The 15,939-nt window shown below is 43.6% G+C and overlaps 1 protein-coding gene and 1 long non-coding RNA gene across 2 annotated transcripts in view; one reads left to right on the top strand and one right to left on the bottom strand.

Moving 5' to 3' along the window:
• The window catches only part of si:ch211-157b11.8 (fibroleukin), a 21,317-nt gene extending 8,513 nt beyond the window's left edge, over positions 1-12,804 (top strand). Inside the window, exons 4-6 of the mRNA XM_061890701.1 lie at positions 3,974-4,086; positions 4,177-4,439; positions 12,086-12,804. Coding sequence (XP_061746685.1) covers positions 3,974-4,086; positions 4,177-4,439; positions 12,086-12,428 — 719 coding nt within the window. The 3' untranslated portion in view covers positions 12,429-12,804. The remainder of the gene's footprint in view (positions 1-3,973; positions 4,087-4,176; positions 4,440-12,085) is intronic.
• Positions 1-15,939, bottom strand: part of LOC133535189 (uncharacterized) — a 38,630-nt gene that overhangs the window by 13,506 nt on the left and 9,185 nt on the right. The window contains exon 2 of the long non-coding RNA XR_009802176.1: positions 14,071-14,165. This is a non-coding gene — a long non-coding RNA (uncharacterized LOC133535189). The remainder of the gene's footprint in view (positions 1-14,070; positions 14,166-15,939) is intronic.

Below are 15,939 nucleotides of genomic sequence, written 5' to 3'. Positions count from 1 at the left end.
AAAAACAACGACTCATAGCCATAGTACACATCCCTCTTACATGTGTGTAAGAGGGAAACATCAAACATCAAAGAACACAGAGGACATTAAAGACATTAAAGCAGCAGATACAACCAGACACTTCTACATACAGCTATGAATAAAAAGTAAAGTAAACATATACACTGTGGTGGCCTCTGTGGTGTTCCACGCCTTGAATGGATAGAAGTTTTTACTCGTGTCAAATACGCTGTAGTGGTACTTCGCTTATTGTTTGTAATCCAATCCGAAAGATCCCAAACCGGAACAAACAGTCCAAAAACTAAACTGAACACATTTTCCTGGAAGAATTATGTTCATGTATTGCCAAAATTATGGAACAAAAAACCAATTTTATAGCAAAAAATAATGGTATTATGTGTAGAAAACAATTCTAAATAAATATACCATATATTCAGGTCATTAAGCTGCTACTTTTTTCCTCCACTTGGAACCCTACGGCTTATAAAAGGGTGCGGCCAATTTATAGATTTTTTTTTGTAAGTTCAAAAAACAACAACAACCCAGCAATGAGGAAGTGTTTTATTGTGTGTGCTATGACCCCGTTCTGTCGTTTAGCCATCCACAGGGGTTCTACTCGTTTCATTCATAACTTCAAGCAACGTTTGTGCTGCACGTTTTACAATACAACTAAACCAAACCTTAACAAGTAGTCAAGAAGTCGATTCATAATTCATTGTCTACCGCTTGTCTTTAATCATTTTGACAAAATAATAGAATGGAAAATGACACAATATGTCACTGCATATGTCAGCAGACTAATTAGGAGCCTTTGTTTGCTAACTTACTAATAAAAGACAAGTAGTATGTTCAATATTTTATTTAAAGGGGAACATTATCGCCAGACCTATGTAAGCATCAATATATACCTTGATGGTGCAGAAAAAAGACAATCAATTTTTTTTAACCGATTTCCGAACTCTAAATGGGTGAATTTTGGCGAATTAAACGCCTTTCTGTTTATCGGGCTGGAGGCGATGACGTCAGAATGTGACGTCGCCGAGGTAATACAGCCGCCATTTTCATTTTCAACACATTACAAACACCGGGTCTCAGCTCTGTTATTTTCCGTTTTTTTTTTACTATTTTTTGGAACCTTGGAGACATCATGCCTCGACGGTGTGTTGTCGGAGGGTGTAACAACACTAACAGGGAGGGATTCAAGTTGCACCACTGGCCCCAAGATGCCAAAGTGTCTGCCGCCAGACCCCCATTGAATGTGCCAGAGTGTCTCCACATTTGACCGGCGATGCTAAAGCAGACATGGCACAGAGATGTATGGATAACCTGCAGATGCATTTGCAACGATAGTCAACGAAATCACAAAGGTGAGTTTTGTTGATTTTGACTGCCAGCTAATCGATGCTAACATGCTACGCTAATCGATGCTAACATGCTATTTACCGGCGGTGCTAAAGCAGACATGGCACAGAGATGTATGGATAACCTGCAAATGCATTTGCAACGATAGTCAACGAAATCACAAAGGTGAGTTTTGTTGATGTTGACTGCCAGTTAATCGATGCTAACATGCTATTTACCGGCGGTGCTAAATCAGACATGGAACAGAGATGTATGGATAACCTGTAGATGCATTTGCAACTATATTACGTTTCCTCCCACCCACATTTAATGCGAAAAAAACACTTACCAATCGACGGATTTAAGTTGCTCCAGTGTCAAAAGATGCGAAAGTCCTGATCGTTTGGTCCGCACATTTTACCGGCGATGCTAACGCAGCTATTCGGCCATGCTATGGCTATGAATAGCGTCAATAGCTATTCGCTCAATAGCTTCAGTTTCTTCTTCAATATTTTCATACTCCAACCATCTGTTTCAATACATGCGTAATATGTTGAATCGCTTAAGTCGCTGAAATCCGAGTTTGAATCCGAGCTAATGTCACTATATCTTGCTGTGGTATTCCCATTGTTTGTTTACATTGGCAGCACTGTGTGACGTCACAGGGAAATGGCCAGTGTCTTCGCAGAGAGCCAAAAATAAGGCACTTTAAAGCTTTATTTAGGGATATTCCGAGACCGGTAAAATTTTTAAAAAAACTTCAAAAAATACAACAAGCCACTGGGAACTGATTTTTATTGTTTTTAACCCTTTTGAAATTGTGATAATGTTCCTCTTTAAGGACAAACTTGCAATAAGGTATATTTAATGTACCCTAAGATTTTTTTGTTAAAATAAAGCCAATAATGACATTTTTGTGGTCCCCTTTATTTACTAAAATACCGAAATACATTTTGGTACCGGTAGCAAAATATTGGTATCGGGACAACATTATACACTGCAGTGGCCTAGTGGTTAGAGTGTCCGCCCTGAGATCGGTAGGTTGTGAGTTCAAACCCCGGCCGAGTCATACCAAAGACTACAAAAATGGGACCCATTACCTCCCTGCTTGGCACTCAGCATCAAGGGTTGGAATTGGCTGTTAAATTACCAAAAATGATTCCCGGGCGCGGCCACCGCTGCTGCTCACTGCTCCCCTCACCTCCCAGGGGGGGAACAAGGGGATGGGTCAAATGCAGAGGACAAATTTCACCACACTTAGTGTGTGTGTGTGTGTGGTACTTTAACGTCAACTTACCTACAGTACTTACCGTATTTCCTTGAATTGCCACCGGGTATATAGTATGCGCCTGCCTAGAATTACTGCCGGGGTCAAACTCGTTTCGGAAAATAATTTGCGCATGCTTAGCATTACCGCCGGCTCAGGATTAACGCCGGGTCAAACTCGTTTCACAAATTATAATTTTTATTAGTGCATGTCTAGAATTTCTGCCGGGTCAAACTCGTTTAGCCAAATAATTAGCATATGCCTAGAATTTCCGCAGGGTCAAACTCGTCACGTCACAAGTGAAACTTCACCTGTCATAATTTTCAAAATGGAGGAGGCTGATTTCAATCATTTGAAATTGCATAAAGGGAAGAAGATTAAGAGCTATTCAGTAGGATTTAAGGTCCACGCTATTGAATATGCTAAAAAGAACAGTACGCAGCTATGTTTTATTAATATACCGTAGCTGCGTGTGTCAAATATGAGTCATTAAATGACTCCCGCCTCCTGGTGGTAGAGGGCGCTAGTGATCCTTCTTGCGACTACTCGGCTGCAGAAGAAGTAACAACAAGCAGCAAGAGTGAGCAGCGATCGTTTATTCCTTCGCTTGCACTTTTAACATGGAGGATTACATATCCAAAATAAAACCGTTTTCTAAACTGGACTTTCAATCGAAGCAGGAGGTAATAAAGGAAGATCTCCATCGAGACAGAGAGACTTTTAAAACTGAAGAAAGATAAGGAAGACTTCTATAAACAAGTTATCGATGCTTTTGATCAGAAGGAGCTGCACATGGACTTCATTTATAAGTAAAGGTAAGACCATAATAACGTTTTTTTTTATTAAACGTGCTTTTCATGATGGTATCTTTACATCACACTCAAATTTATAAGCGCAGGCCTAAATTTACCGCATGCCTTTGGTAAGCGCCGGAGTGAGAAGAGGTTTAAAAATAATTAGCGCATGCTTGCCTTTACCGCATGCCTTTGATAAACGCCGGAGTGAGAAGAGGTTTTAAATTAATTAGCGTCCCGGCGGCAATTCAAGGAAATTCTGTAGTTTCTGTGGCCACTAATTTGAACAGTGTAGTGCTCTTACACATCCGTTATATTCGCAATATTTATCTGCTTTCACGTCTCCCTTTTTCAATGGTGAATTGCAACCAACGGAGCTAGTTCCTCCTTTTCAGCCACGTAGCCAAGATGGCGACGATTGAGAGTAGAGTTGGGGTCTATCGCTGCTTTTGTAGTATTTAAGACTGCCAACCGACCCACGGACTGTGACTCATGACTACACATGTTTTTAATATTGTTGAATATGTGAATTGATATATTTGCTGGATGAAATTAAACTCTTGCTTGCCAGTCGCACCGTTGGAAAGGTTGCATCCTCTGGACTGTGCAGAGATTTACAGGCTGGGGGTCAAAGAGAACGGCATCTACACCATCCAGCCTGAGCTTGCCGGACCAGCAGTCGAGGTATTTCAGAACCAGCACACACATAAAACACGCATCGTGCTTTTTTTTAGAGCCCGGCTGCAAAATATCAAAGTCTTTGTTTTGGCTCAGGCTAAATGTGACATGGTGACGACGGGAGGCGGGTGGACCGTGGTCCAGAATCGTCAGGACGGTTCGGTGGACTTCAACAGGACGTGGCAGGAATACCGGCGTGGCTTTGGCAATCCTCAGGGGGAGCACTGGCTGGGCAACGCCGCCTTGCACGCGCTCACGTCCGCCGGCCAACACCAGCTTCGTGTGGAGTTGGAGGACTGGCACCAGCAGAGGCGCCACGCCACCTACAACCACTTCAAAGTGGGCGCGGAGGCACAGAGGTGATGAACGCGCAAGGTGCTAAAGACACCTCTCGGGAACATTAGCTTCCTTAAAGGTCATTGGTTATGAAGGACGTGCCCGTCATTACTCCCCTGCGGCACCTCCTAGTGCAACATGAGGCACCTACGAGTGCAGGGGTGTCCAAACTAATGACAAGGGACGTCCATCTAATTGTAAAATATCTAATTATTTTATTGCTACAACACTGCCGCCATCTTGTGGACTAAATGAGTAAATCAGGTCAATGACCATGAATTGTGGTTTAGACTGAAGACAGCACAAAATAAAATTATATGACCCAATCCAGACAACCTCCCCTAGTCATGGCGCGAAGAAAACAAATGCAACCAACACAAAAAGTAAACATGGTCGCAAATAAACACAACGTGCTCAGTGAACTTTGTGGATATTATAAAACACGCCTAAACTACACCCATTTAAATCCGTTACAATGCATGATGGGAAACATGCAAAACACTCTTTCTACACTTATCCATGTTTGGCGCATTTTAGCTGTTTCACATTTCTGATTGAATACAAGACTCACATAAGTAAACAAGGGAGGAGTCGAGCTTTCCATCCATCCATCCATCCATCATCTTCCGCTTATCCGAGGTCGGGTCGCGGGGGCAGCAGCCTAAGCAGGGAAGCCCAGACTTCCCTATCTCCAGCCACTTCGTCTAGCTCTTCCCGGGGGATCCCGAGGCGTTCCCAGGCCAGCCGGGAGACACAGTCTTCCCAACGTGTCCTGGGTCTTCCCCGTGGCCTCCTACCAGCTGGACGTGCCCTAAACACCTCCCTAGGGAGGCGTTCGGGTGGCATCCTGACCAGATGCCCGAACCACCTCATCTGGCTCCTCTCGATGTGAAGGAGCAGCGGCTTTACTTTGAGTTCCTCCCGGATGGCAGAGCTTCTCACCCTATCTCTAAGGGAGAGCCCCGCCACCCGGCGGAGGAAACTCATTTCGGTCGCTTGTACCCGTGATCTTATCCTTTCGGTCATGACCCAAAGCTCATGACCATAGGTGAGGATGGGAACGTAGATGGACCGGTAAATTGAGAGCTTTGCCTTCCGGCTCAGCTCCTTCTTCACCACAACGGATCGATACAACGTCCGCATTACTGAAGACGCTGCACCGATCCGCCTGTCGATCTCACGATCCACTCTTCCCCCACTCGTGAACAAGACTCCTAGGTACTTGAACTCCTCCACTTGGGGCAGGGTCTCCTCCCCAACCCGGAGATGGCACTCCACCCTTTTCCGGGCGAGAACCATGGACTCGGACTTGGAGGTGCTGATTCTCATTCCGGTCGCTTCACACTCGGCTGCGAACCGATCCAGTGAGAGCTGAAGATCCCGGTCAGATGAAGCCATCAGTACTACATCATCTGCAAAAAGCAGAGACCTAATCCCGTGGCCACCAAACCGGATCCCCTCAACGCCTTGGCTGCGCCTAGAAATTCTGTCCATAAAAGTTATGAACAGAATCGGTGACAAAGGACAGCCTTGGCGGAGTCCAACCCTCACTGGAAACGTGTCCGACTTACTGCCAGCAATGCGGACCAAGCTCTGACACTGATCGTACAGGGAGCGGACTGCCACAATAAGACAGTCCGGTACCCCATACTCTCTGAGCACTCCCCACAGGACTTCCCGAGGGACACGGTCGAATGCCTTCTCCAAGTCCACAAAGCACATGTAGACTGGTTGGGCAAACTCCCATGCACCCTCAAGAACCCTGCCGAGTGTATAGAGCTGGTCCACAGTTCCACGACCAGGACGAAAACCACACTGTTCCTCCTGAATCCGAGGTTCGACTATCCGGCGAAGCCTCCTCTCCAGTACACCTGAATAAACCTTACCGGGAAGGCTGAGGAGTGTGATCCCACGATAGTTGGAACACACCCTCCGGTCCCCCTTCTTAAAGAGAGGGACCACCACCCCGGTCTGCCAATCCAGAGGTACCACCCCCGATGTCCACGCGATGCTGCAGAGTCTTGTCAACCAAGACAGCCCCACAGCATCCAGAGCCTTAAGGAACTCCGGGCGGATCTCATCCACCCCCGGGGCCTTGCCGCCAAGGAGCTTTTTAACTACCTCAGCGACCTCAGCCCCAGAAATAGGAGAGTCCACTGCAGCTTCCCCAGGCACCGCTTCCTCAAAGGAAGACGTGTTGGTGGGATTGAGGAGGTCTTCGAAGTATTCCCTCCACCGATCCACAACATCCACAGTCGAAGTCAGCAGAACACCATCCGCACCATACACGGTGTTGATAGTGCACTGCTTCCCCTTTAGCGGTCGCGGAGGCAAAAACTCAGACATGGGAAGAGTTCGGGGAAGCCATGGAAAACGACTTCCGGACGGCTTCGAAGCGATTCTGGACCACCATACGCCGCCTCAGGAAGGAGAAGCAGTGCACTATCAGAGTCGAGCTTTCACATACTCTTAATATCCAATTAAATTAGTTACATATCCATTATATTAATGTTATATTTACACATACTGTATATATATATGTACATATGTATATATATATACATCAATCAATCAATCAATGTTTATTTATATAGCCCCAAATCACAAATGTCTCAAAGGACTGCACAAATCATTACGACTACAACATCCTCGGAAGAACCCACAAAAGGGCAAGGAAAACTCACACCCAGTGGGCAGGGAGAATTCACATCCAGTGGGACGCCAGTGACAATGCTGACTATGAGAAACCTTGGAGAGGACCTCAGATGTGGGCAACCCCCCCCCCTCTAGGGGACCGAAAGCAATGGATGTCGAGCGGGTCTAACATGATACTGTGAAAGTTCAATCCATAGTGGCTCCAAGACAGCAGCGAGAGTCCCGTCCACAGGAAACCATCTCAAGCGGATCAGCAGCGTAGAGATGTCCCCAACCGATACAGGCGAGCGGTCCATCCTGGGTCCCGACGAGCGGTCCATCCTGGGTCTCGACTCTGGACAGCCAGTACTTCATCCATGGTCATCGGACCAGACCCCCTCCACAAGGGAGGGGGGGACATAGGAGAAAGAAAAGAAGCGGCAGATCAACTGGTCTAAAAAGGAGGTCTATTTAAAGGCTAGAGTATACAGATGAGTTTTAAGGTGAGACTTAAATGCTTCTACTGAGGTAGCATCTCGAACTGTTACCGGGAGGGCATTCCAGAGTACTGGAGCCCGAACGGAAAACGCTCTATAGCCCGCAGACTTTTTTTGGGCTCTAGGAATCACTAATAAGCCGGAGTCTTTTGAACGCAGATTTCTTGCCGGGACATACGGTACAATACAATCGGCAAGATAGACTGGAGCTAGACCGTGTAGTATTTTATACGTAAGTAGTAAAACCTTAAAGTCACATCTTAAGTGCACAGGAAGCCAGTGCAGGTGAGCCAGTACAGGCGTAATATGATCAAACTTTCTTGTTCTTGTCAAAAGTCTAGCAGCCGCATTTTGTACCAACTGTAATCTTTTAATGCTAGACATGGGGAGACCCGAAAATAATACGTTACAGTAATCGAGACGAGACGTAACAAACGCATGGATAATGATCTCGGTGTCTTTAGTGGACAAAATGGAGCGAATTTTAGCGATATTACGGAGATGAAAGAAGGCCGTTTTAGTAACGCTTTTAATGTGTGACTCAAAGGAGAGAGTTGGGTCGAAGATAATACGCATATTTTTTACAGAGTCACCTTGTTTTATTATTTGGTTGTCAAATGTTAAAGTTGTATTATTAAATAGAGGTCGGTGTCTAGCAGGACCGATAATCAGCATTTCCATTTTTTTGGCATTAAGTTGCAAAAAGTTAGCGGACATCCATTGTTTAATTTCATTAAGACACGCTTCCAACTGACTACAGTCCGGCGTGTTGGTCAGCTTTAGGGGCATGTAGAGTTGGGTGTCATCAGCATAACAGTGAAAGCTAATACCGTATTTGCGTATGACGTCACCCAGCGGCAGCATGTAGATGCTGAAGAGTACAGGGCCAAGGACCGAACCCTGGGGAACTCCACACGTTACCTTAACATAGTCCGAGGTCACACTGTTATAGGAGACGCACTGCATCCTATCAGTAAGATAAGAGTTAAACCATGACAGGGCTGAGTCTGACATACCAATTCGTATTTTGATACGCTCTAATAAAATATTATGATCGACGGTATCGAAAGCAGCGCTAAGATCGAGGAGCAGCAACATAGATGACGCATCAGAGTCCATCGTTAGCAATAGATCATTAGTCAATTTTGCGAGGGCTGTCTCAGTCGAGTGATTTGCCCTGAAACCGGATTGAAAGGTTTCACATAGATTGTTAAACGCTAAGTGCTCATTTAGCTGCTCTGCAACAATTTTTTCGAGGGTTTTCGAAATAAAGGGAAGGTGAGACACCGGTCGGTAGTTTACCATGAGGTCAGGATCGAGGTTAGGTCTTTTAAGGAGAGGATGAATAACCGCTTTTTTGAATGCAACGGGAACAGTGCCCGAGGAAAGTGATAAGTTTATAATATTTAGCACTGATGGACCTAATAATACAAAAAGCTCCTTGATAAGTTTCCCAGGAAGTGGGTCAAGTAAACATGTTGTTTGTTTTATTCCATTTACACGTTGTAACAATCCTTCTAATGTTATTTCATCAAAACGAGAGAAACTATTTTGGATATTTGCAGTATCCGCCGTATATACAATCGTATCTGTGTTACTATAACCCAGTTGTAGCTGGGACGCATTGTCTTTAATCTCCTTTCTAATAAGTTCAATTTTCTTATTAAAGAACTTCATAAAGTCATCTGCCGAATGGGTGGAGCTACTGGAAGGAGTCCCTTGTTGGGTTAGCGATGCTACTGTACTAAACAAAAATTTTGGATCGTTTTTATTAATGCGGATGAGATTTGAGTAATAATTAGTTTTAGCTAAGGTAAGCATGCGTTTATAAGTTATTAAACTATCACTCCATGCTTGATGGTGCACCTCAAGTTTAGTCGTGCGCCATTTGCGTTCCAGCTTTCTACATAATAATTTCTAAACTCTAGTTTCTTCAGTAAACCATGGCGTACGCCTTTTTGGAGCCTTTTTTAACTTCAGCGGTGCTATACTATCAATGGTTTCGCGCAGGGCGTTGTTAAAGTTGTTAGTGAGGTTATCAATAGAGCCCACATACTTTGGGAACGGTGCCATTACCGAGGGCAGTAGGTCCGCAAGAGTCGTCGTTGTGGCAGCATTAATGTTGCGGCTGCTATTGCAGTTATTATTATTATTAGCTTGCCGAACATGAGTCTGAACTTCGAATTTTATAAGGTAATGATCGGACATTACTTTAGTATACGGGAGTATCATAACTTTGGAAACGGTGATACCTCTGACAAGCACTAGGTCTATCGTATTACCGCTGCGATGCGTCGGTTCATTTATTATTTGTGTAAGACCACAGCTATCAATTATAGTCTGGAGCGCCACGCACGGTGGGTCCAATGGGGTATTCATATGGATATTAAAGTCCCCCATTATAATTATATTATCGGCGTGCGTCACTAGATCAGCAACAAACTCTGAGAATTCACTAATAAAGTCCGAATAGTGCCCTGGGGGGCGGTAGATAACGGCCAGGCACAGAGGCAGAGGTGTGGCAGACTTCATAGAAAGCACCTCAAACGATTTATATTTATTATTTAAGTTAGGACTAAAGTTAAAGTTTTCGTTGTATATTAGTGCGACACCCCCTCCCCTTTTGAGGTGACGGGCAATATGCGCATTCGTATAGTTAGGAGGGGATGCCTCATTTATCGCAAAAAAGTCGTCTGGTTTAAGCCAGGTTTCGCTAAGACCGATGACGTTAAGGTTGTTGTCTCTAATGACCTCATTGACTAATAACGTTTTGGGGGACAAAGATCTGATGTTTAGAAAGCCCATATTATAGGTAGTGGGCTGTTTTAAGGAGTTGTTGATAAAATTATCCGTAGTAGCAATATTAATAATGTTGCGTTTATTATGCGCAGTGTACTTAAAATAATTACGACCATATCTAGGAATTGATATGACGGGAATTTTCAGATTGTCTACTTGGCGCTGCGATAAACTGAACGCATCATAATTTGCCACCTCAGTAGAACGCATGTCTAACTCTGACGTAGTCATAGACACAGTAGAAAAAACATTTTGTGAGTTGTGTATTATTCTACGAAAATTGCTATGTGTACAGGGATCATCCAGCCTGCCCTGGCTAGTTCTAACTTAACTGACTCCATACCCAGGCTAGCAGGCTCTGTAATTGCCTGTGACCGGGCTTGCTCTAGTGCAGTTAGTCAAATGTGGCTCAATGCGAAGTCTAAGTTCCGAGACAAGAGGATAGCGCCTTCCTGGTTAGGGTGAAGGCCGTCTCTCCTCAGCAAGCCAGGTTTGCCCCAGAAAGAGGGCCAATTATCAATAAACGTAAATCCCTGTTGTCTGCAGAAGCTATCCAGCCACTTGTTAAGAGAGACTAATCTGCTATATCTCTCATCATTGCCTCTCCCAGGCAGGGGGCCAGAGACAATTACTCGATGCCTGGACATCTTTCTGGCGAGATTACAAGCCCTGGCTATGTTTCTCTTTGTAATCTCTGATTGTCTCATCCTAACGTCATTGGAGCCAACGTGTATTACTATATTCGCATAACTAGTGGTGCGGTTAGCCTGCCGTACGTGTTTACTAGACCTGTTGCGAGTTAGCTCCCTAAGATTAGCTTCAATGTCAGGTGCTCTGCCCCCGGGAATACACTTAATTGTGGCTGGTTTGCTAAGCTTTATGTTTCGGGTGATGGAGTCCCCTATGACTAAAGTGTGGTGCCCGGTAGACTGGGGTGTAGGACTAGCTAAAGGGCTAAATCTATTATGCGTCTCAACCGGTACACAGTAGCTTGTAGGCCGGTTAGGGCTGCTACAAGCTGGGCTAGTTAGCTCACTACAGCTAACGCTAGCAGATGTGTCCGCAACATCTAAAGTTACGAAATTACACTGCTCTAACTGGCGGACACGGCTCTCTAGCAAAGCCAACCTATCCATGAGTAAAGTGCACGAAGCGCAGGAAGCCATACTCACAGAAGCTTTCCGTCGCCGAGTGGGGTGCCAGCTGTCTTCGGGAAGTGGTGGCCACATATATATATATATATATATATATATATATATATATATATATATATATATATATATATATATACTGTATATCCATCCATTTTCTACCGTTTGTCCCTTTCAAGGTTGTGGGGGGTGCTGTATGTATGTATATATATATATATATATATATATATATATATATATATATATATATACACATATATATATATATATATATATATATACATCTCACTATCATTAAATTTTCATATTAAGGTGCGGTCTGCGTGTCTGAGACCCCTGGTTTATACATAGCACTAAGTCAAAAAAACTGTATGCAGTGTTATTTCATTTTAAATTTCAAAATAGTTTTGCGGCTCCCATTGTTTTCTTTATTTGGTGAAACTGGTCAAAATGGCTCTTTGAGTGCTAAAGGTTGCCGACCCCTGATGTAGGCTAATGTTAGATGATTTGTTAAAATGTGTACAAAATGAACATAATGTGCACGTGAGTGACAAAACTGTAGTCTCAAAGATCCTCCCTCCCATCCAGGTACCGCCTGACAGCGCGCGAGTACTCCGGTGACGCAGGCAACGCGCTGAGCTACAGCAAACGTTACAACCACGACGGCCGATCCTTCAGCACCACCGACCGGGACCACGACCGCTACGCCGCCGGTGGCTGCGGTCAGTACTACGGCGCGGGCTGGTGGTTTGATGCCTGCCTGGCCGCCAACCTGAACGGGCGCTACCACCGGGGGCGCTACAGCGGGGTGACCGACGGCATCTACTGGGGGACGTGGTACATCCTGACTGACGGGCGAACTGGCGAGCGCTATTCCTTCAAGAGAGTAGAGATGAAGATAAGACCACGCAATTTTGCTGGCTCAACCTGAAGCTGGCGGAAAGGAAGGCAAGCTGCAGATGAGACGCTTGTTTGCAGTGACTGTAATTTTCTTTTTTACTTTTTCTAAACTCAACTCACAGAGAAAACGTTCATACATGCTATTGAAATAAATGTTGCATAAAGTAGGTACATATCCTGAATGTTTTGGTTGACTTTTAACCCTTGTATTATGTTGGAAAAAAATTACATTGGTTATGTTGCGGGTCATTTTGACCCGTACTGTGTAAATGCACTCAAAACAGTCAAGAAAACAGGTTAAACCAATAACAATTTTATTTTAGGTTATATAAACATTTAGAAAAGTGACATACAATACATTTTTTATTCCAATTGTATTATGTTAAGGGTCAATTTGACCCATTTCAGTTTTTGGGTTGATCAAAGTACTGGTTATCCTTTCTTTTTCTTGCTGAAATCTGGTGACTTTTCCTCATCTAGGGTCATGAACTGGTGTGTAAATCTGGACACTTTGTTGTGTAGTGGAATGTTTGTGCAGAGTTTGTATAAAAAGATGATGTTGCGAGTCATTTTGACCCAGGCGCTTTAATGTGGGTAAATAGCTGTCCAGATCCAAAAATAAACAAGTCTCCTTGATGTACTTTTTACTTTGATGTACAATTGTTTGTATTTTGATTGTCTCTGAGACCCAGAGCCAGGTATGTGAAGAGAGGGAACTTTCTCACACTTGTCCTTGTCTCCTCAGATGTCATCCTTCTGGAGCTCATTTTTGGTGAGTTTGTCAAATAGATGACATGAGAACAGTGACAAGGAAAAATTTGAGAAAGTTCCCTCTCTTCACACACCTGGCTCTGGGTCTCAGAGGCAATCAAAATACCAACAATTGTACATCAAAGTAAAAAGTACATCAAAGAGACTTGTTTATTTTGGCTATTTACCCACATTAAAGCGTCTGGGTCAAAATGACCCGCAACATCATTGCCGTATACAAACTCTGCAAGACATTCCACTACTCAACAAAGTGTCCAGATTTTACACACCAGTTCATGACCCTAGATGAGGAAAAGTCACCAAATTTCAGCAAGAAAAAGATAGGCTATCCAGTACTTTGATAAAAACAAAAACTGAAATGGGTCAAATTGACCCTCAACAAAATAGAAGGGTTAAAGGCCTACTGAAATTAGATTTTCTTATTTAAACGGGGATAGCAGGTCCATTCTATGTGTCATACTTGATCATTTCATGATATTGCCATATTTTTGCTGAAAGGATTTAGTAGAGAACATCGACGATAAAGTTTGCAACTTTTGGTTGCTAATAAAAAAGCCTTGCCTGTACCGGAAGTAGCAGACGATGTGCGCATGACGTCACGGGTTGTAGGGCTCCTCACATCCTCACATTGTTTATAATCATAGCCTCCAGCAGCAAGAGCTAATCGGACCGAGAAAGCGACAATTTCCCCATTAATTTGAGCGAAGATGAAAGATTCGTGGATGAGGAGAGTTAGAGTGAAGCACAAAAAAGAAAAAAAGGAAAAAAAAGAAAAGGCGACAGCTCCAGGCGGCACTGGGGCCGTTTTAGATGTAATTAGACACATTTACTTGGGTAATTCTGGAAGATACCTTATCTGCTTATAGTTTTAATAGTGTTTTAGTGAGATTGTAAAGTCATACCTGAAAGTCGGAGGGCTGCGGTGAACGCCAGTGTCTCTCAGAGAAGAGGTTCTGCGACCCGTCTCCTGCGTGCGGTGGGAATGACCGGTTCCAGCCTGAGGAGGGCCATCAAGGAGTTAGCAGAGGAGGCGCAGGTCATTTAAAACATAAAAAGTGGTATAAAAGAGCAAACAGGTGAAATTTAACATGTTGCAATGTTTACTCTAATAACACAAAGCTGCCATGCAGGCTGTTTCTTTCTTTAAAAACCCCCCCAAAAAATAGTGAATAAAAATCAATTATGAATTATTGACCTATTCAAGGCTTCAATTACGTCACATTAAATATTTCCACTTTGAGATATTTTTTGGGGCAAATGTTGCATTTTTACATAAAAAAATGAGCTTTTTTTTTTTTTAAGAATGGCCTAAAACGAACAAACAAAAAACAAACAAAAAAAAAACAACCTTATAATTGACAGATAGATTTGAAGTTGATCTCGAGACCATTGTGTTAAAAGTAAACAGTAAAAAAAATATATATATATATAATTTAATTTTTAACACTTTAATGCAGGGGTGTCAAACTCATATACAGATTGGGCCAAAATTCTAAACGGAACAAAGCCGTGGGCCAAACTTGAACAACTTAACCTTTTAATAGGGACCCAACCCAAGTTTTGCATTGAATATTGAACTAGCAAGGCTTATATAACTTTAGAGTGACATGCAAAATCGAGGTTTGTTGGTAGCGGGGGTGTATGTTGTAGTGTCCCGGAAGAGTTAGTGCTGAAAGGGGTTCTGGGTATTTGTTCTGTTGTTTTACGTGCGAATGTTCTCCCGAAATGTGTTTGTCATTCTTGTTTGGTGTGGGTTCACAGTGTGGTGCATATTTGTGACAGTGTTAAAGTTGTTTTTTAAGGCCACCCTCAGTGTGACCTATATGGCTGTTGACCAAGTATGCCTTGCATTCACTCGTGTGTGTGTGTGGAATCCGCATATATTACGTGACTGGGCGGGCACGCTGATAGTATGGCGGAAAAGCGGACATGACAATAGGTTGTAGAGGACGCTAAAAGCAGTACCTTTAAGGCACACCGCCGATATGGTTGTCCGAGTGGAAATCGGGAGAAATTCGGGAGAATGGTTGCCCCGGTAAATTTTCGGGTGGGGGTGGGACACTGAAATTCGTGAGTCTCCTGGGAAAATCGTGAGGGTTGGCAAGTATTAGAATTAGCGGTGAATGCAACGCCGCTGTATAATAACGGCGGGCCAGCTCTAATCTTAATTTAATATTGTCTCAAGGCATCGATTAGCTTGCAGTCATACAGTGAGCAAAAATGCCTGATTAGCACTCAAACAGGTCAATAACATCAACAAAGCTCACCTTTGGTGCATTCACGCACAGCATATAAGGTTTGGTGGACAAAATGAGACAAAGAAGGAGTTGCATAAAACACCTCTTTCTGTGGCAGCCTCGGAGAAAGTTGTACATGTAAACAAACTGTGGAGTCTCTGTCCACAAAACAGTGAGTTCAAGGGCCGCTGAAATTAGCAGGACAAAACGGCGCTGGCCAAACACTCTCATCAGTGTAGCATAAACATATTAAATAAACAGAGGGCTTTCTAACAATTAGGAGCCACCAGGGCGCTGCATAAAAGCCACATGTGGCTCTAGAGCCGCGGGTTGCTGAACCCCGTGATAGTGGAATGTGAAAAGAATGGTAGAAACTGAGTAAGAGTTAAATGGGTGTAACAGATGGTTTTAATTCAAAATATATAGTTTAAACTCAGCTGAAAAATAAGCACGCTCAGTCCGAAATATGAACTTGACCCACCTGGTTCAATCCATATTTTTTATCCGACTAGGATGTGAACCTGTGAACTTCAG

This window comes from Nerophis ophidion, linkage group LG02 (assembly GCF_033978795.1).
Source record: "Nerophis ophidion isolate RoL-2023_Sa linkage group LG02, RoL_Noph_v1.0, whole genome shotgun sequence".
Classification (NCBI taxonomy): Eukaryota; Metazoa; Chordata; class Actinopteri; order Syngnathiformes; family Syngnathidae; genus Nerophis; species Nerophis ophidion.
Note: the sequence above shows the minus strand (reverse complement) of the source record. Positions and strands in the feature narration are given on the sequence as shown.